We start from the raw sequence: 22,017 nt of genomic DNA, 5'->3' as shown, positions 1-22,017 counted from the left end.
CCACTTGCATAAACACAACACATGTTGTCTTTGACACAGACAGACAAGACACACAAAGACTGACAGAGACAAACAGACAGGGTAGCAGAGGTTTACCATTGCCTTTGGCTCCCTGATCACTGGGAACTCCAGCTCCTGGACCATATCCTGAAGACCACAACAACTGTTACTTAACACTTGTTACTCAACACAAGTCAGCTGTGTAGATCTGATCATCAGGGGTTCTGTAGCTTATCATAGGAGAGTGTCAGATGGATAGAGATTCAGAGCCTGTAACACTCTGAAAGAGGTTTACCATTGATTTTACCACCATTGGGAACTCCAGCTCCTGGACCATATCCTGGAACCAACAACAACTGTTACTCAACACTGCTTATAGACAATTGATCAAAACCACTTGCATAACACATTCTGCCCTTGATCCTAGTATTTCATCATATAGCTTATAGCCGTGCACAAATATCTAGCAAACACCAGCTGGATGTGTTCAGGAGCTTATCACCAATACTCCTCTAAAGATAGATTACCATACAGCATGCAACACAGACAGGAAAGGTATCAAAGGTTTAGCATTGCTTTTAGCCCCGTTAGGTGCTCCAGCTCCTGGACCATATCCTGGAACCACAACAACTCTTACTCAACACTATTCTACAACAGACCAAACCAGCATCCATGGATTGGTCAAATTCTACAATATGCTCAATGAACTGGCAACAGGCATGCAAAAATATGTTACAAACAGTAACGTTATCGCACAGCATGCAGCATCCTGCTCGACCTCAACTTTGACATGGACGACAAACATTGAAGACAGACGTAGACACAGACAGGGTAGCACAGGTTTACCATTGGGTTTAGTACCCTGACCTTTGGGAACTCCAGCTCCTGGACCATATCCTGAAGACCAGAACGACTGTTACTCAACACTTGTTACTCAACACAAGTTTTCTCTGTAGATCTTATCATCAGAGATTCTGTACTTTATTTATAATAAGAGATGCTATAGCATTTCACTGTAATAACATGTTTATTTGGCCTGATGGAATGGTTCAGAGTACTTAAATGTCTGGCTCGAAGGACCAGGAAAAAGAGCGTCACCCAGTGATTGGTGGACTCAGAGAAAGGAGCCAGTTTACCTCTAAAGTGACAGAGAAATAGAGACTGATGAAGACTCAGAAAGAGGTTTACCATTTCTTTTACCACCGTTGGGTGCTCCAACTCCTGGGCCATATCCTGGAGACCACAACAGCTGTTACGCAACACTGTCAACACTGACTTATTGTAAATAATCACTTGCATGAGCACAAAACATGCTGCCCTGGGACCTTTCCCCTCTGGCCATGCACAAATATATTCATCCTTCTCAACGTTCAGGAGTCACATCGCACCAACTTTTGTAGCACATATCATGCAACATACAGTCAAAGAAGCTCTACTTTGATACAGAGAGACAGAGTGTGACACAGACATGTTATCAGTAGGTTTACCATTGGCTTTGGCTCCCTGATTTTTTGGAACTCCTGGACCATATCCTAAAAGCAACAGCTCTTATTCAAAACTGTTCTAAAAATGACCAGACCATGCATGCATAATATGCTACAAACATTGGCATTACCACACAGCATGCACCATTCAGCTCAACCTCAATTTTGAGATAGAAAGACACACATTGAATAGGGCCGTAGACACAGACAAGGTAGCCATGGTTTACCATTGGGTTTAGCACCCTGACCATTGGGAATGCCAGCTCCTGGACCATATCCTGAAGACCACAACAACTGTTATTCAATACAAGTTAGCTCTGTAGCTCTTATCAATGACCATTGAGTTCTGTCTGAAGTCATGAAAGATACAGCAATAGAGATAGAGACTCTGACATTTAGTGATGGTAACAGAGGTTTACTACAAGATTTAGCACCACAGGGTTTAGCACCACTGGGTATAGCACCACTGGGTTTAGCACCACTGGGTTTAGCACCACTGAGTTTAGCACCACTGGGTTTAGCACCACTGGGTTTAGCACCGCTGGGTGCTCCAGCTCCTGGACCATATCCTGGAACCAACAACAACTCTTACTCAACCCTGTTCTACAACAGACCAAACCAGCATCAACATTTAGTGTTATCACACTGGCCTGGGTACTCTATCTGTCAAAGGCTTCAATATGCTAATTCTAACAAACAGTTGAGGTTACAGACATGCAGCAATGCATCACAAAGACAGAGACAAACAGACACGGTATCAGAGGTTTACCATTGCCTTTGGCTCCCTGACCACTGGGAACTCCAGCTCCTGGACCATATCCTGGAGACCACAACAACTGTTATTGAACACTTGTTACTCAATTCATCTTGGCTCTGTACTTATTATAAACAGAAGTGATGTATCTTATCATAAGAGAGCAACAAAGAAAGAGAGACGGATATAGACCTGCAACACTCAGAAAGAGGTTTACCATTGCTTTTAGCACTATTGGAAGCTCCAGCTCCTGGACCATATCCTGGAACCAACAACAATTAAATCAAAATAAATCAAAACCACTTGCAAACACAATGCATGCTGCCCTTGACACAGACAGACAAGATGCACAAAGACTGACAGAGAGACACTGACAGGGTAGCAGAGGTTTACCATTGCCTTTGGCTCCCTGATCACTGGGAACTCCAGCTCCTGGACCATATCCTGGAGACCACAACAATGGTTACTGAACACTTGTTACTCAACACTGCTTATAGACAATTGATCAATACCACCTCCACAGCACATTCTGCCCTTGATCCTAGTATTTCATCGCATAGGTTATAGCCATGCACAAATATTTAGCAAACACCGACCACGAAAGGTACTACAGAGGGTAGTGCGTACGGCCCAGAACAAAACTGGTGCCGAGCTCCCTGCCATCCAGGACCTCTATACCAAGCGGTGTCAGAGGAAGACCATAACAATGGTCAGACGCCAGCCACCCTAGTCATAGACTGTTCTCTCTGCTACTGCATGGCAATCGGTACCAATGCACCAAGTCTGGAACCAACGGGACCCTGAACAGCTTCTACCCCCAAGCCTTAAGACTGCTAAATAGTTAGGTAAATAGTTAGTCTGTGTAGCTTTGGGTTATCTGTATTGACCCTTTTTGCACCAACTCTTTTGACTCATCACATATGCTTCTGTTACAGTTTATTATCTGTTCTGTCGCCTAGTCACCCCGGACACCTGCACACCAACTCGGTACTGGTACCCTGTGTATACGGCCAAGTTATCGTTACTCATAGTGTTTTTAATCCTTGTTATTATTTTTATATTTGTCTCTCTCTTCATTGTTGGGAAGGGCCCATAAGTAAGCATTTCATTCTTAGTCTACACCTCTAGTTTACGAAGCACGTGACAAATACAATTTTGATTTGAACACTAGTTGGTTGTGTTCAGGAGCATATCACCAATTTTGTTCTAAAGATAGAGTACCATACAACACAGACATGCATGAATAATATGCTACAAACTTTGGAATTACCACACAACATGCACCAGAAAGCTCAACCTCAACTTTGAGATAGAAAGACAAACAGTGAAGACGGACGTAGACACATACAAGGTATCAGAGGTTTACCATTGCCTTTGGCTCCCTGACCTTTGGGAGCTCCAGCTCCTGGACCATATCCTGAAGACCACAACAACTGTTACTCAACACTGGTTACTCAACACTGGTTACTCAACACTGGTTACTCAACAATGGTTACTCAACAATGGTTATCTCTGTAGATATGATCAATGACCATTGAGTTCTGTCACAAGTAATGAAAGATACAGCAATAGAGAAATAGAGATAGAGGCTGACATTTAGTGATGGTATTAGAGGTTTACCACTGGGTTTAGCACCACTGGGTATAGCACCACTGGGTATAGCACCACTGGGTTTAGCACCACTGGGTATAGCACCACTGGGTATAGCACCACTGGGTATAGCACCACTGGGTTTAACACCACTGGGTATAGCACCACTGGGTTTAGCACCACTGGGTTTAGCACCCCTGGGTATAGCACCACTGGGTTTAGGACCACTGGGTTTAGCACCATTAGGAACACCAGTAACTGGACCATATCCTGAAAACCACAACACTGGTTAGTAAGCACCGCATACCGTTTAAAGAAGGCATGTCTGAACACTGCGTAAAACTGCATCAAATACCACAAAAGCAACAATAAAACAATTTCAATAGGGAAGTTAGGCATCCAGTCAAAATGTACAGCAACAGTGTACTTATAGCAGTTCACCAGCTGATATCCAAACACTAGATAGTGATATTTGTCAGAAGGGCAATATCATCCAGAAATACCAGCATCATGCAATACTGTACGTAGCAGACAGACAGAGAAACAACAGACAGAGTAACAACAGAGTAACAACAGACCGAGATACAACCGATAGAGAAACAACAGACAGAGTAACAACAGACCGAGTAACAACCGACAGAGAAACAACAGACAGAGAAACAACAGACAGAGAAACAACAGACAGAGAAACAACAGACAGAGTAACAACAGAGAAACAACAGACAGAGAAACAACAGACAGAGTAACAAACGACAAAGAAACAACAGACAGAGTAACAACAAACCGAGTAACAACAGACAGAGTAACAACCGACAGAGAAACAACAGACAGAGTAACATCAGACAGAGAAACAACAGACAGAGAAACAACAGACAGAGAAACAACAGACAGAGACACAACAGACAGAGAAACAACAGACAGAGTAACAACAGACAGAGAAACAACAGACAGAGAAACAACAGACAGAGAAACAACAGACAGAGAAACAACAGACAGAGAAACAACCGACAGAGAAACAACAGACAGAGAAACAACAGACCGAGTAACAACCGACAGAGAAACAACAGACAGAGTAACAACAGACAGAGTAACAACCGACAGAGAAACAACAGACAGAGTAACAACCGACAGAGAAACAACAGACAGAGTAACAACAGACAGAGAAACAACAGACAGAGTAACAACAGACCGAGTAACAACCGACAGAGAAACAACAGACAGAGTAACAACAGACAGAGAAACAACAGACAGAGTAACAACAGAGTAACAACTGACCGAGTAACAACAGACAGAGAAACAACAGACAGAGTAACAACAGACAGAGTAACAACAGACAGAGTAACAACAGACGGAGAAACAACAGACAGAGAAACAACAGACAGAGAAACAACAGACAGAGTGACGACAGAGAAACAACAGACAGAGTAACAACCGACAGAGTAACAACAGAGTAACAACAGACCGAGTAACAACAGACAGAGAAACAACAGACAGAGTAACAACAGACAGAGTGACGACAGAGAAACAACAGACAGAGTAACAACCGACAGAGTAACAACTGACAGAGAAACAACAGACAGAGTAACAACAGACAGTGTAACAACTGACAGAGTAACAACAGACAGAGAAACAACAGACAGAGAAACAACAGACAGAGTAACAACAGACAGAGTAACAACAGACAGAGAAACAACAGACAGAGTGACGACAGAGAAACAACAGACAGAGTAACAACAGACAGAGTAACAACAGACAGAGTAACAACTGACAGAGTAACAACAGAGAAACAACAGACAGAGTAACAACAGAGTAACAACAGACAGAGAAACAACAGACAGAGTAACAACAGACAGAGTAACAACTGACAGAGTAACAACAGAGAAACAACAGACAGAGTAACAACAGACAGAGAAACAACAGACAGAGAAACAACAGACAGAGTAACAACAGACAGAGTAACAACAGACAGAGTAACAACAGACAGAGAAACAACAGACAGAGTAACAACAGACAGAGTAACAACAGACAGAGTAACAACAGAGAAACAACAGACAGAGTAACAACAGAGTAACAACAGACAGAGAAACAACAGACAGAGTAACAACAGACAGAGAAACAACAGAGTAACAACAGACAGAGTAACAACAGACAGAGAAACAACAGACAGAGTAACAACAGAGTAACAACAGACAGAGTAACAACAGACAGAGAAACAACAGACAGAGAAACAACAGACAGAGAAACAACAGAGAAACAACAGACAGAGAAACAACAGACAGAGTAACAACAGACAGAGTAACAACAGACGGAGTAACAACAGACAGAGTAACAACAGACAGAGTAACAACAGACAGAGAAACAACAGACAGAGTAACAACAGACAGAGTAACAACAGACAGAGTAACAACAGACAGAGAAACAACAGACAGAGAAACAACAGAGAAACAACAGACAGAGAAACAACAGACAGAGTAACAACAGACAGAGAAACAACAGACAGAGTAACAACAGACAGAGAAACAACAGACAGAGTAACAACAGAGAAACAACAGACAGAGTAACAACAGAGTAACAACAGACAGCGAAACAACAGACAGAGTAACAACAGACAGAGTAACAACAGACCGAGTAACAACAGACAGAGTAGCAGAGGTTCAATATGGGGTTTAGGTTTAGCACCCTGACCATTGGGCACTCTACATCCTGGACCACTTCCTAGAGACCATAATACTGGTTATTCAACACAACCTAAAACAGGGTACACAGCAGCTATCTGATTGTAATATATTTACTGTAACGTCATATCTTCCTGCTGTTAGAGTTTAAACTTTTGACAGAGACAGACACACAGAGATAGAGTAGCAGATGTTTACCATTGGGCTTAGCACCCTGTCCATTGGGCACTCCAGCTCCTGCACCATATCCTGAAGACCACAACAATGACTCATTAGGTACAAAAATATATAAAAACAGACCAAACACGTGACATAAAAGCTAACATATTGACAAGTTGTTGAATCTGTACGTTAGTCATGGGCATGCTGTCTTAGCGACACTTGTACTGCAACTAATATGAACCATACATATACTTCAGTAACCCAATATGACCCAGCATATTGAACACCCCAGCATGCAACAAGCAGTGTTCACTATTAAACTGTGACACTCACTCTAAACGGAAGCTAAACTGAGGATGTAGCAGAGACTCTATATTTAGACTGTCAGAGTCGGGGGGATGAATTCGGATTAGCATGTAAGTCAGAGTTTTGAATGAACCAAGCCGTCCTCTGTGGCGCAACACTGATACATAGAACAGACACCAGGGCACAGACACAGACAGGATCACACACACTGAGCTACAGACGGGACGACAGGCAAACACACGGTTGCCTTTAGCACCCTGTTCAATAGGTTGCTCTGCTCCAACATCACACTCACATCACACATCAACATGTTCAGCTAAGAAGTCAAGTAAATGTTAATTGAAGGTCATTTCAAGTTTTTTGTCACAACTGAAGGAAATGGTTTTCCAATCTGGATATATTTTTTATTTATTTTTATTTTACCATGTAAGTTGACTGAGAACACATTCTCATTTACAGCAACAACCTGGGGAATAGTTTTCAGGGGAGAGAGATGAATGAGCCAATTGTAAGCTGGGGATGATTAGGTGGCTGTGATGGTATGAGGGCCAGATTGGGAATTTAGCCAGGACACTGGGGTTTACTCTTACGATAAGTGCAATTGGATCTTTAATGACCTCAGAGAGTCAGGACACCCGTTTAACGTCCCATCCAAAAGACAGTACCCTACACAGGGCAGTGTCCTGGGGCATTTTTTAGGCCAGAGGAAAGAGTACCTCCTACTGGCCCTCCAACAGCACTTCCAGCAGCATCAGGTCTCCCATCCAGGGACTGACCAGGACCAACCCTACATAGCTTCAGAAGCAAGCCAGCAGTGGGATGCAGGGTGGTATGCTGCTGACAATATTATGTGATGATTATATATTATTATATTATATAACATGATTTTAAAGTTGATATTAAAATCAAAAATGACTCATTCTGATAAATCAAGGCTGTTAATGTAAATGAGAACTCAATTGAGGCGTAAGTGAAGTGTACACGCTCAAATCATCACATATGAAGATTGTTAAAGACATTGGATGACAAAGACGCTGGAGAGACAACATAGATAACATGTTAAGAATAACACTTGAAAAAAACGCCACATCAAATTCATTAGCAACCTCAGACAGCTGATATGCACATAATAAAGACAGGTTTCTATGAACACCTGGAGTTAGTCACTGATTGAGACACATTTTAAGATAAAAACATTGTAATTAGATGAAGAGCAACATTCACAAACACTTTTGGAGGGAAACCATGGACAAACAACAGGAAGATGATATGTATCCCAGTGGACAATTTACAATGGAATGACTGAAAACAAACAACAGCAGGCGAAGAGGAGTCTAGCGAGCCCCAGACTGAGACATCACTTTAACATCAGACACGAAAGTCATGAGATGAACACAGTAAGAAATGCAGAGATAAAGAAATGAACACTTTACCCTTGTTTGCAGATTGGATAGACTTTCTGTCCAGTACCGGGCAACCAATACTTTTTGTTCCAGGAGCCAGAGGACTCACACTTTTAGTAGACTGTCCTCCTACAGGGCCCAGACCTTTGGACCCTGTCCAGTCTGGCACCCCAGCAGAAGGGCCTTTTGCACCTTGTCCAGCAGGTACATAGCTTTTAGATGCCTGCCCTTCTATTGCAACAGGGCCAAAATGTTTGGCTCCCGGTCCATCTGGTATCGTAGGTCTATAGTGTTTGGCTCCCTGTCCATCTGGTATCATAGGTCTATAGTTTTTGGCTCCCTGTCCATCTGGTATCGTAGGTCTATAGTTTTTGGCTCCCTGTCCATCTGGTATCGTAGGTCTATAGTGTTTGGCTCCCTGTCCATCTGGTATCGTAGGTCTATAGTGTTTGGCTCCCTGTCCATCTGGTATCGTAGGTCTATAGTGTTTGGCTCCCTGTCCATCTGGTATCGTAGGTCTATAGTGTTTGTCTCCCCGTCCATCTGGTATCGTAGGTCTATAGTTCTTGGCTCCCTGTCCATCTGGTATCGTAGGTCTATAGTTTTTGGCTCCCTGTCCATCTGGTATCGTAGGTCTATAGTTTTAGGCTCCCTGTCCATCTGGTATCGTAGGTCTATAGTTTTGGCTCCCTGTGCTACAGGACCAATACTTTTGCCCTCTTTCCCAACAGGCACCTGAGGTTCTAGACTTTTAGCCGCCTGTGACTCTGGGACCACAGAACCAACACCTTCGGAGCCCTGTGGCTGCTGAGCTACTGGACCTGTGCTTCTGGTGCCGCAGGACCAAGACTTTTGGCCTCTTTCCTAATGGGTATCTGAGGTCCTAGGCTTTTAGCCCCCTGTGTATGGGATGCCACAGGACCAGAACTTTTGACCCCTTTGCCATTTGGAGCTGCCGGTCCAAAACCTTTGGCCCCCTGTGTCTGCTGAGCTACGGGACCAGAACTCTTGGCCTCCTTTCCCAGTGGAGCTGCAGGTCCATAGCTTTTGGCTCCCTGTGCTTGAAGAACAACAGGATAAGGGCTTTTGGGCCCCTTCACATCTAGCAATGCAGCAGGTCCTTGGCTTTTTGCTCCTGTTAAATCCTGTGCCACTAGACCTTCACCCTTATTACCCTTTCCAGCACCTCCCAAACCTCCCGCAGAGGCACCTGGCAGAAAAAAGCTTGTCACCATTCACTATTGAATTCTTTGGGACCTGGAGAAGGCTCAGATCGTATGCATATCCCATTGGCACACTAATGGCTGAGGGCAGAAGACTTTCACAATAATTAACTATTGGCATTTACAGATCTTTTTTGTTAGAAAAAGTTTTTCACGTTTTTCTTTTTTACTGCAAAAACTGAGACAAGCCTTAAAGGTATAGATTTCAGGACTTTATCTACTTCTCCAGAGTCAGATGAACTCGTGGATACCATTTTTATGTCTGCGTCCAGTATGAAGGAAGTTAGAGGTAGTTTTGCGAGTCAATGTAAACTAGCATTAGCGAAAAGACTGGAAGTCTTCGAGATCAGCTAGCATTCTTCCTTTATACCTCTAACGTCCTTCATACTGGACACAGAGACATACATTTTTAACCACAAGTTAATCTGACTCTGGTGAAGTAGAGATTGCCCTTTTATTTGTTGTTGATATAAAGATCCATTGAATTGCAGGTCGTATAGGCCAATTCTGTTGCTTAATGTAAACATAAAACTAATCTCTAAAGTTTTGTCTCTACAACCACAGTTTCTGGTTCTATGACTACAAATGTCTTCACCCAGCCACAAGGTATATCCACGGGGTTGATTTATTGTACTTGAACACACTTTGAAACAGCAACTTAAACAGTAGTACAAATCTTCCAAATGACACTTCATGGGCCTCTTTCTCCAGGTCACTCAGCACTCAATACCAAACAACCATCCCCTGACAGACTACATATAGGACAGCGTGACAGAAAAAAGACACACAACACTGACAAGATGAGGGGCGATCGTCCGAGATTAACGATGGGCCTAGGTTAAAGGACACATCATCAGCCGTATTAAGACACAGACTAAGACAAACAACAACAGATGACAACAAAAGCCACAAGTGAAACAACAGACGCAAAATAGACTAACGTGAAAATATACTCTGAGGGCATCCACTGGCATAAACACACGCCCACATGGAGGTCACACACCTAACAAAGCATTGCCATCAAAAACTCTAAAACTTCAATGGCACACACCAAGACCAGTCTCCATGAGACATTTATAGACGAAGACTCACAACAGTCAACATCAGTGGGTGACAAATCCACCTGATGGACAGTGAGAAACGAAAATGCAGAAGACACAGACTTGACGGACAAGCCGGAGATCATTTACAGGAACAATTACACAAGAATCTTAGCGGCAGGGGCCTAGTGGTTAGAGCATTGGACTAGTAACCGGAAGGTTGCCAAATCAAATCCCCGAGCTGACAAGGTAAAAATCTGTCGTTCTGCCCCTGAACAAGGCAGTTAACCCACTGTTCCTAGGCCGTCATTGAAAATCAGAATTTGTTCTTAACTGACTTGCATAGTTAAATAAAGGTAAAATGTAAAAAAAAGAAAACATCCACAAGACTCACAAAACATCCACATGTCAAACCGTAAGCCCATTGGATATACCAGCGGCTCGAGCACTGACGCTGAAACCTCGAAAGCACTTAGTAAGTATAGAGAACCAGATCAGAGAAGAAGGAAAGGCCACCAGGTGCACGTATAAAATCTTAAGTTCTAGACTAATTATTATAAAGAGATGACATGAAAACAAGGAACGCGAGGTTTACCCTGTTTGGATGGTTTAGCACCCTGTCCAGTAGGAACTCCTCCAGATCCTGCAGCATACCCTGGAGACCACAACAGTGCTCATTCAACAAGATTCACCCAAAAACCAACCAATAAAAAGACTGGAGTCTGAACCCCAAAATGAATCTATCATTCTATATGACAATGTGATTTCAAATATCATATTGAAAATATAATATTTTGATCATCGTTAGGAGTCACTTTCTAGTGATTGGTCAAGAAGACCCAGGACAAACACATGCTGTTAGAAAAACCCAAATCCCTATACAAAGTTAGGAACAAAACCCACAACCACAACATGCTGACAGGGGCTGTGATCCACACATGGCAATAGATATTGGCGTGGTGTCTCAATAGCATTCAAACAAAACTATGACTGAAAATGATACCTACACCATATGTAGACAGTATGTGAACTTACACAATCAATATCATGATTGTGGCATAATGTGTCTACATGCAACATGCACCTTTATAGAAACTGGAACAAAGACACACATAGACAGACAAACACACAGGGTAGCAGATGTTTACCATTGGGTTTAGCACCCTGTCCATTGGGCACTCCAGCTCCTGCACCATATCCTGAAGACCACAATAGTGATTACTCAACACTGGCGACTATTTGACGGACTCATGCAGATACGATGCTCTGATCCACAAACATAACCATACACGGACACACCCACTTACATACTTCACCACTAACACAATTCCAATCACACCACAACTAAATATATATGGCTGCCCATTTGAAAGAATTTGGCAGCCGAACAATAAAGACAACCATTGATGGTAAGTAGATAGACACCTGTTAATGCACTGAGCAAACAACATGCATTTACACCATGTCTGACTGAATCAGCAAAAGGCATAAATACTGATTACACAGAAGAGATTGAAAACGGCAACACGAAGAGCAGACATGAAGGCACAAACTGAAAAACGCAGGTAAAAACAAACCAACATGAATGCGGACACGGACGGACACGGACGGACACAGCAGGATTGGAAAGTTTACCCGGTTTTGGTCCCTTAGATCCCTGTCCATTGGGATACCCAGCTCCAGCACCTAATGTTTGCAAAGGGGCACTGTCAAATGGAATGATCAAACTCCACATGCAGGGTATGAGGTACAGAGGCTTTGCAGCAATCAACCACTTTGCTTGTACAGATGTAGGATCTTAATTTCAGCCAGTTTGCTACAGCAGGAAAATAATCCTACTGCGACAGGAAATGTGAATTATTATGTGGATTAGAATTCATCTTTAAGAGTAAATTGACGCACCTGTGCATCAATCTAAGTAACATTATTAAAAAATCCCCAACAAAACCAGTCAGTTTAATGGACATTTATGTAAGGGTTGATACATTTTTCATTAGGGCAAATTAAGTCTGAAATTTCAAAGTGGAAAATCTTTTTAAAACTCAAATTTTGCAAATGAAGATCCTACATCTGTAAAGCCAGTTTACAGATGCTTGCTGTCTATGTAGGACCCGGCTGGCTAATGTACACTGTACAGCGTACAGTATGCAGATGACAATTTGTAAGGTGCGTGATATGGAAATGCCCACTGATTTATTGATTGGGATTGACAGTTTGTTCAATGAATTAAGTGCTTGAGGTGTGAGCTGTAAAAGATATGAACCCTGGCTTGTAAAATAGTAGACCATAGTATTGGCCTTTAGATCGTTCAGGCCAGCAGGGATTGGCTGCTTACCTGGTCGTGGATAGCCTCTGGCTACAGCTCCAGCCCCATAACCTAGCAACAAGACAAGTAGCAAGGTCAAAGGACATGCAACACATAACTCTTACATCATGTCATTTAACCACATAACCACAAAAAGCTTAAATCACCACCGCTGGAGTTTTTATTATTATATTCCAAGGTCACATTCTGGTTTATTAGATGAGAACCAATCTGCACTCACAGACAATGGCACAAATTCAACTTAACTATGATTAGATCCAACAGACAGAGACAGAGGAGACGGACTTAAGGATCTTAAATATTGTGTGTTCTATACGAACAAATACCAGGTAACAGAACAAACACGTACCTGGCTGTGTGCCATAGCCATTACCACCGTATCCTGACAAACACAGACACACAGACAGATGATGTTTACTCAGCATTGTTAGTACAAACTTTGGAATAAAACATCTCTTGTCCTGAATGTCTCACTCACCTCCACCTCCACGTGGTTTCCCACCCTGTGAGCCCAGTCCGGCTCCCGTCCCCATTCCTTGGCCATTTCCTGCTCCCAGACCAGCACCTACAATCAGACAAATGGGAAGAAGTCATATTATGTAGACATTTATTAAAATAAATGAATGAATATTTAAATCAACAAGGAAAACTGCTGCAAGAGTTAGACATTTTTGGCATATAGCCATTGTGGATTTCATGTAAATCTCAGTTACTAAGGCATTTCATCTTAACAAGCCTTGTTCAGAGACTGTTTGTTAAGTAAAGTAGTAGACATTACCATAGCCTCCCTGGCCTCCGTTACCATATCCCCCCCTACCCCCGGCCCCTCCTGGGCCTCTGTATCCCCCTTTGGGAAAGACAGTGGAGACATGTCACATATTGATACACACAAATAACACATTAAACAGAGTAGATAAACACAAGCTGAATCAAACAGAGAATATTTAGACTGAGAATACAAAACATTAAGAACACCTGACACAGCCTTTACCTGGATTCACCTGGTCTGTCTATGATCCCTTATTGATGTCACTTGTTAAAGTCACTTCAATCAGTGTAGATGAAGGGGCCTCAGGTTAAACAATGATTTTTAAGCCTTGAGACATGGATTGTGTATGTGTGCCTTTCAGAGGGTGAATGGGCAAGACAAAAGATTTAAGTGCCTTTTGAACAGGGTATGGTAGTAGGTGCCAGGCTCACCGATTTGTGTCAAGAACTGCAGCGCTGCTGGGTTTTACACGCTCAACAGTTTCCCGTGTGTATCAGGAATGGTCCACCACCCAAAGGACATCCAGCCAACTTGACAAAACTGTGGGAAACATTGGAGTCAACATGGGCAGCATCCCTGTGGAACGCTTTGAACACCTTGTAGAGTCCATGTCCAGGCGAATTGAGGCTGTTCTGAGGGGGGGGGATCCTAATGTTTGGTACAGTCAACTCAGTGTACATGGTTTAGCTCTATCTTTGAGAAACTCACCTCCTCCAAGCTGCTGAGCCCCCCCTGGATAATGACCACCTGTGATTCATTAGAAAGACAGGTCATGATGGTACATAAATTAAATTATGAATGATGATTGGCAGCACTAAAAATATAAATATGGCAATCAATATTACCCCCAGCTCCTCCGGTTTTGGCGGGCTTGGCTCCGTAGCCTCCCTGTATCCCAAGAGCACCAGCCCCTGGAAGACCACAACAAGACACCACAGGGAGATATGAGACATCAGTGGTCAGTGAGCACCATAGCGGAGCATGTTTCTCTATGGTGGGAAAAAACTCTAAACGTTGTATCATATGAGTCTATATTAAATCATTAGCAAGGAGGATGAGCATTGCAAGACAGAATCTCAGTCAGATTTCTCATTGACGATTGCACCACTTTCAGTTTTTAATTAATTCTAAAAATGCCAGACAACTTAATCTGAAGCTATATTTAGTTGAGCAAATTAGTTTAGACCATGCTCAAGACGGGTCAATTGAGTGCAGTCTTGAGATAAGACAGAATCTGTTAGCGGTTCAGAAATGTTGGTGGAAGTTCCACTGACCTCCAGCTTTTACACCTCTCATCCCTGCACCCAGAGAGAGAGAGAGAGAGAGAGAGAGAGAGAGAGAGAGAGAGAGAGAGAGAGAGAGAGAGAGAGAGAGAGAGAGAGAGAGATGTGGGGGTGGGGGAGACAGACAGACATACAGAGACTAATAATTGCACTTACCCCTGGGTAGCATTTTCCCCATACCGGCACTTTGAGGTTTCACTCCTAATAGAGACGAAAAACAGAATTGCAAATCACTTTATGAAGTATGCTATGCTGCTATGCTGTGGTTTGGAGAAAGATGAAGGCCTTCATCATTTCCTGTTGGCCAGTGCCAGTGTTCCACCATCCATAACGTAAGCATTTGAAACACTACAGCTGATTAAATATTAAATGATGTCATCGGATGATGAGTAGTGTACATCTCACTCCCATCCCATGCAAACTCAGCTCCAACTGGGCAGCTTGAGGGAAGAGAAACAGACATCTCCATTGATGGAGTGGAGAGACAGACAAAAAGGAGGGACTGTGTGCAGGTTGTAAAGGCTTCTTTCACAACAGGTTGTCAAATTTGGACCGCTGCTGCCACCTCACCTTCCCATGCTTTGATTCAAAGCAATCAGACGAGATGAAACTACAGAGGCTTAGCGGGGTCACCAGACTTGGAGCAGGTCCATTTCACTGAGATCCAGGCAGCAAGGACCACGTAGGCCCATTTTTTTTCCCTGATCTGACACGGTCATTGGAAATTTGACACATAAATGTCAGTTGGGCGGTTTTACAGAGATATCTGAGCATGATATCCAAGTTGATTCCTGATAGTTTAGCAACATGTCTACAGCTATCTGTCACTCAGATGTAGAGGTGTAGGATCTTAATTGGATCCCCATGTTGCAGGAGAATGTCCTGCAATGCATGAAATGTGAAACTTGTAGTGTATTTGAGGTTTGTAATTTCCACTTTGAAATTTCAGACTTGATTTTCCCAGGAAAATATCAATTAATTATAATCCACATAATAATTCACATTTCCTGTTGTTGCAGGATTATTTTCCTGCTGTTGCAAGCTGACTCAAATAAAGATCCTACATCTGTATGTTGACTGGCCTTCCAGACCTCTCAGATAAAGTCACCAGAAACATGAAATGCATGTTGTCAGGGTTTAAAACCAAGTAGTTACTCTGAATTGTTCAAATGTTCTATACAATTTTAAATTGTTTTCATTTTATCCCCAACTATTCAATTAAAGAAATTATGCTGGCAATTATTTCCAGATTTTCTCTGTGAATTTTAGAGCTTCTTTCTTTAGAAGAGAATTTGACTACATGTGTCAAAGGAATTTCACAACTAGGGAATTAATGTTATATTAAACATGTCTTTTAATTCAAATGTTATTTCTATTTAATTTGGACAATTCAAATTGGCAAGTTTTTTATGGAAGTTGCAAGTTGTGCGTAATAGGTAACTAAATGTGGACCACAATGCAACACATCCAACAATAATAAAAATAGTTAACGTTTTATATATGAATATAATATGAATATTATACATGCATAACCATTTAAGTAATCAAATCAATTGTTAAATATTCTTATTTTTTAAAGTTGAGAAACACGCAAATCCATAATTTACAGAACAATACAATATCTTCGGAAACTACTATATACTAATAAATAATTAACATTTAAACATTTAAGTCCAATTTACACTGTTGTGCACTAAGCAAGCACCAGTGAAGATTTAAGGTGGTAACAAGCAGTCCTGTGCTGACACCTACTGTACAGTGTTTCACAACACAATGTAATGCGTCTGATTGCTATTATAATAATGTTCTACAAAGACAGTCTTGAAACTACTCCAACATTAATTCTAAGTATTAATTAAAAATAACATTTCTGATGTGCCAACTCTACAATTTAAGAAATTATGGTGGCATGTCTTAATCTCTCTTTCTATCCTTCCCAATCCTCACACACATGTGGGCCTGACTTCTTATCTCTCTCTCTTCTCTCACCTGGGATCTATATCCTTTAGACAACGTTATCACTTTCTCTCATATTCTGTCATATTCCCTCTCATCCCTCTTCCATCAGCCATTCTATCTTGGTTATGTCTCTTACCTCCTTGTAGGGTGTGCTGTGCCAGCCATAGGACCAGCGAGGTCTGAAGGAACGCTTTTACCAGCATGGTGGAGGAGACCTGGTCCGGCAGAGAGAAAAACAGGCAGACAGACAGACAGACAAGGAGAGAGAGAGAGAAACTGTCCGGCTGGACAGGGGCACAGCACAAGTAGACAGCTCCAGTGTTTGCCCACGCCTTAAATACGATTCTGGTTTTGATACCCTCCCCCTGACCAGCCCTGCCCTCTATCCTGCAATTGGCCTTTGCTGCACCGAAGCACCTGCCCCATTTTCTCCCTCTCTCTCTGGACAGGCAGTCAGGCCCACCGCTGCCCATCCATAGACAGTCCACATCAGGCTGCTGATCAGCTGGAGGGCTGCCAGCCAGTATATTAACATGGCAATGTGATTTGTGTGTGATGAGCGGGATAAGACAATGCTTCAAAGAGGTGATAAGTGTGAGATCATGGTTTAGATCAGGGATCATCAACTACATTCAGCCGTGGACCGATTTTTTCTTGAGCAGATGGTCGGGGTCTGGAACATAATTACAAATAATTTGTAAACTGCAAATTGACCGCAAGCAGCCCAAACATATATAATATTTGACTAAAACATAATTTAAAACCTTGCTTACATGTGTATATGATCACGTGTCTCTCTACTATGGATAGGAATCACTTGGAGCTGATTTTCTGGTGTTTTTATTGTCTTTTATGTCTAACAAAAAAAATGTCATATATAATGTTACTCAGAAAACTTGGGGGGCCAAATAAAAACCCCCGTGGGCCAAATTTGGATTGTGGGCCTTCAGTTGAGGAAGCCTGATTTAGATGGTAAGGAAGGGGCGGTAGGACAGAAGGGCATTTTCAGTATGACAGTGTTTGAAATAAAAAGGATTGTTTATTTAACCTTTATTTAACTAGGCAAGTCTATGTGTGTTTTACAGAGGGGAAGGATGGGTACGTGTATACATTCAAGGTGGCTAGCCTTGGAAATCCACTACATTGGACTGGCTGTATGATATTATTACATAACCCTATTACATAATTACAACATATTTATAACATTTCTGAACGAGACCTTATTATATTTCTCAAAACACATATACTTAAACAAGTACATAGACCATACACCCAGAAACAGAAACACCCTATAAGCTGAAATTCCTTCTCCAAGAGTACATGTATACACCAGGCCTTTGTCCCTGTTGTTCAGTTCTACTCTGCAACCCCTCCCCTCTTTAACTCACATCCTGACCATAAGGAAAGAACCCTCAATGGTCCTCTGCTCTAATAACCCCTTCAGACCCCTCCTACCCCCTCCCCACCCCTCCTTAGACTTAGTGACCCCTTCAGACCCCTCCTACCCCCTCTCAGAGCCTCACGGTCACGCCAGCCCAGCATGAGCTCACAGCGGCAATTTACAGTGACAAAACAGTGCATGAATCACTATTCTGGCTGGAGGCAGCAAGAAGATCCTACGAAAATGTAGAAGACTGATAACATTCAAGTTGCAATCCAATCAAAACCAATAAACAGACAACCCGGTTACTTGTGTGTGTGTGTGTGTGTGTGTGTGTGTGTGTGTGTGTGTGTGTGTGTGTGTGTGTGTGTGTGTGTGTGTGTGTGTGTGTGTGTGTGTCCCCCACCCGCCCCCCAAAACTCTTCTCATGCATTGAGCTCATGTCTGAATTTATATGCCCTCAAGCACATTTTTGAGTACAATGTTTTTTTTTAGGGATGTTGTTAGTATGTTCCTGTCAAGCCAAGGTCAAAGGGAAGCTGTTTTAGGTCTACCTCAGGTTAGTGGAGACCAGTGGAGGTTGGTGGGGGGAGCTATAGGAGGACAGTCTGATTGTGATAGCTGGAATGGAATCAATGGATTGGAGTCAAACGTGGTTTCCATATGTTTGATGTGTTTGCTACCGTTCCATTTATTCCATTCCAGACATTACAATGAGCCCGTCCTCCTATAACTCCTCCCACCAGCCTCCACTGGTGGAGACACATTAGATGGAAACAGACAGACAAAAAGCAAATTCTTGTCAGTGATGAGAGCCAATGAAGATGCTGCCCAGAGAAAACACAGTGTCTGATGTCATGTCCACTGTTTACAGAGAGAGGGCTGGAACAGGCACATGTATTTCAAATGTTATTATTTAGCAGATGGAGTTATCCAGAGCAACTTACAGTAGTGAGTACCATCATCTTCGTGCAGGTCCCCCATGGGAATTGAACCCATAACTGTGGCATTGCAAGCGCCATGCTCTACCAACTGCGCCACAGTGGTGTAAAGTACTTAAGTAAAAATACTTTAAACTACTACTTATGTCGTTTTTGGGGGTATCTGTACTTAACTATTTACATTTATTACTACTTTTACTTCAATACATTTCTAAAGAAAATTATGTACTTTTTACTCCATACATTTTCCCTGACACTCAAAAGTACTAGTTACATTTTGAATGGTTAGCAGGACAGAAAAATGGTCTAATTCACAAACTTATCAAGAGAACATTCCTGGTCATCCATACTGCCTCTGATCTGGAGGACTCACTAAACAGAGAACATTCCTGGTCATCCCTACTGCCTCTGATCTGGCAGACTCACTAAACAGAGAACATTCCTGGTCATCCATACTGACTCTGATCTGGCAGACTCACTAAACAGAGAACATTCCTGGTCATCCCTACTGCCTCTGATCTGGAGGACTCACTAAACAGAGAACATTCCTGGTCATCCCTACTGACTCTGATCTGGAGGACTCACTAAACCGAGAACATTCCTGGTCATCCCTACTGCCTCTGATCTGGAGGACTCACTAAACAGAGAACATTCCTGGTCATCCCTACTGACTCTGATCTGGAGGACTCACTAAACAGAGAACATTCCTGGTCATCCCTACTGCCTCTGATCTGGCAGACTCACTAAACACAGAACATCTCTGGTCATCCCTACTGACTCTGATCTGGAGGACTCACTAAACAGAGAACATTCCTGGTCATCCCTACTGACTCTGATCTGGAGGACTCACTAAACACAGAACATTCCTGGTCATCCCTACTGCGTCTGACATGGCAGACTCACTAAACACATGCTTCATTTGTAAATGATGTCTGAGTGTTGGAGCGTTCTCCAGGCTATCCGTAAATTAAACAAATCTAAGAAAATGGTGCAGTCTGGTTTGTTTTACATAAGGAATTTTAAAAGATTTATACTTTTCCTTTTGATACTTAAATATATTTTAGCAATTACATTTACTTTTGATACTTAAGCATATTTAAAACCAAACACTTTTATACTTTTACTGAAGTAGTATTTTACTGGGTGACTCACTTTTACTTCAGTCATTTTCTATTAAACTATCTTTACTTTTACTCAAGTATGACAATTGGGTAATTTTTCCACCACTGCTGTGCCACACGGGAATACATATATATGTAGAAAACATACACTCGGCAAACTAGCACAAAACCTCTATACACAACAGCCCAGTCCACTGACAGGTGTAATATAAATGGATGGGGCTGTTGCTCTGGGGAGAGAGATGATGATGATGATGAAGAGTGGTAGAGAGAACTTTCACAGTCAGGTGGAACAAACTCAACCTGCTCTGTGTTCCAAACAAGACCCACTGGGTTCATTAACGACCGTCTTGTTTTTACTAAACAGGTGTGACTGTACGCCTCCTAAAAAATAAGGGAAAGGGAAAAGAATGAGAACACGCAAACAGAATGTCTGAAATTTACACAAACAGCCCAGAAAAAGGCCCAGTAAATTGCAGGATAAATATGACATCATTTTAGAGTAGTTTGTTTCTGCCAGGCACTGTAAGGCTCAGTGAAAAGCATGCTGGTATAAATGTTTAATGTGGAAACCTGTGCAACCAGGTTGAAATATTCCTCAATGCCACCTCCTCTCTTAAAAGATGAAAATTTTTCTACAGAGGGACATTGTAAAATTGTTCCTTCAAAATAACCTGTCTAAAACCTTTTATTACGCTGTTTGTACTGACCATCTCTCTTAGTTTTCACCTCAGTTAGTCAACAAGAGGCATTGGTCCATGCATGGGATTGTGGTTCCTCATTGACTCACACATGATCTACTGTCTTCTACACTTCCTCTGTGCTGTGTGAGGGCTGCTACCACTAACACGCACTGTCCACCTACACCTCCATGACTGCTGAATATATGATGATATAAAACATTAAAATAGTCTATATGGCACCACGCTGATATCCAAAACCTTACACAATATACAATCATTTAACAAGTGGAATTCAAAGAACTCTGGTTATTTTCATGATTATATAGAACTAAACGCACACCTGCATATTGTTTCTCATAGTGGTGCTCTGAATAGAAACCCTAACTTCTTAGACATAAATGATTAAAATTACTCCCTCACCCACGTTTGACCTCTGCATGTATATTTTCTGGTCATTTCACTCATGGGGACCTTTTTGAAGACATTGTCCAAACCCACAGCTTCTGTGTGGTCAGTGCACTGCACAATTAATGTCAACACAATACATTGATGAGAGGATCCAAAGAACACTGGTTATTTTCAGAGAAAAGAGAGGCAGAAAGAGGGAAGAAAGAGAGAAGAAAGAGAGGGAAGAAAGAGAGAGGCAGAAAGAGGGAAGAAATAGGGAAGAAAGAGAGAGGCAGAAAGAGGGAAGAAATAGGGAAGAGGGGGAAGAAAGAGGGAAGAGAGAGGCAGAAAGAGGGAAGAAATAGGGAATAGGGAAGAAATAGGGAAGAAAGAGGGAAGAAAGAGAGGCAGAAAAGAGGAAAGAGAGAGGCAGAAAGAGGGAAGAAGGTGTGAAGAAAGAGGGAAGAAAGAGAGGCAGAAAGAGAGAAGAAAGAGGCAGAGAAGAGGAAAGAGAGAAGCAGAAAGAGGGA

At 42.2% G+C, this 22,017-nt stretch overlaps 1 protein-coding gene across 50 annotated transcripts in view; it reads right to left on the bottom strand.

Moving 5' to 3' along the window:
- The window catches only part of LOC106606883 (glycine-rich cell wall structural protein 1.8), a 30,908-nt gene extending 13,590 nt beyond the window's left edge, over positions 1-17,318 (bottom strand). For 15 of the 50 annotated variants that reach the window (XM_045720155.1, XM_045720158.1, XM_045720156.1 and 12 more), the window contains exons 1-22: positions 17,111-17,318; positions 15,172-15,216; positions 14,578-14,643; positions 14,441-14,479; positions 13,742-13,810; positions 13,442-13,528; positions 13,313-13,345; positions 12,973-13,014; positions 12,273-12,323; positions 11,786-11,836; positions 11,233-11,292; positions 6,702-6,752; positions 3,605-3,655; positions 2,632-2,682; positions 2,456-2,500; positions 2,254-2,304; positions 1,712-1,762; positions 1,488-1,532; positions 1,189-1,233; positions 847-897; positions 296-340; positions 97-147 (exon numbers count right to left, since the gene is read on the bottom strand). In XM_045720155.1, the coding sequence (XP_045576111.1) occupies positions 97-147; positions 296-340; positions 847-897; positions 1,189-1,233; positions 1,488-1,532; positions 1,712-1,762; positions 2,254-2,304; positions 2,456-2,500; positions 2,632-2,682; positions 3,605-3,655; positions 6,702-6,752; positions 11,233-11,292; positions 11,786-11,836; positions 12,273-12,323; positions 12,973-13,014; positions 13,313-13,345; positions 13,442-13,528; positions 13,742-13,810; positions 14,441-14,479; positions 14,578-14,643; positions 15,172-15,216; positions 17,111-17,177 (1,147 nt within the window). In that variant the 5' untranslated portion in view covers positions 17,178-17,318. Of the gene's footprint in view, positions 1-96; positions 148-295; positions 341-846; positions 898-1,188; positions 1,234-1,487; positions 1,533-1,711; positions 1,763-2,253; positions 2,305-2,455; positions 2,501-2,631; positions 2,683-3,604; positions 3,656-6,701; positions 6,753-11,232; positions 11,293-11,785; positions 11,837-12,272; positions 12,324-12,972; positions 13,015-13,312; positions 13,346-13,441; positions 13,529-13,741; positions 13,811-14,440; positions 14,480-14,577; positions 14,644-15,171; positions 15,217-17,110 lie in introns of those variants that run through there. The other 35 variants (XM_045720196.1, XM_045720197.1, XM_045720199.1 and 32 more) reach the window with 28 other exon arrangements.
- Positions 17,319-22,017: the final 4,699 nt, after the last annotated feature.

The sequence above is a fragment of the Salmo salar genome, chromosome ssa06 (assembly GCF_905237065.1).
Source record: "Salmo salar chromosome ssa06, Ssal_v3.1, whole genome shotgun sequence".
In the NCBI taxonomy this organism is placed as follows: domain Eukaryota; kingdom Metazoa; phylum Chordata; class Actinopteri; order Salmoniformes; family Salmonidae; genus Salmo; species Salmo salar.
This window is presented reverse-complemented; position numbering and strand designations above follow the sequence as displayed.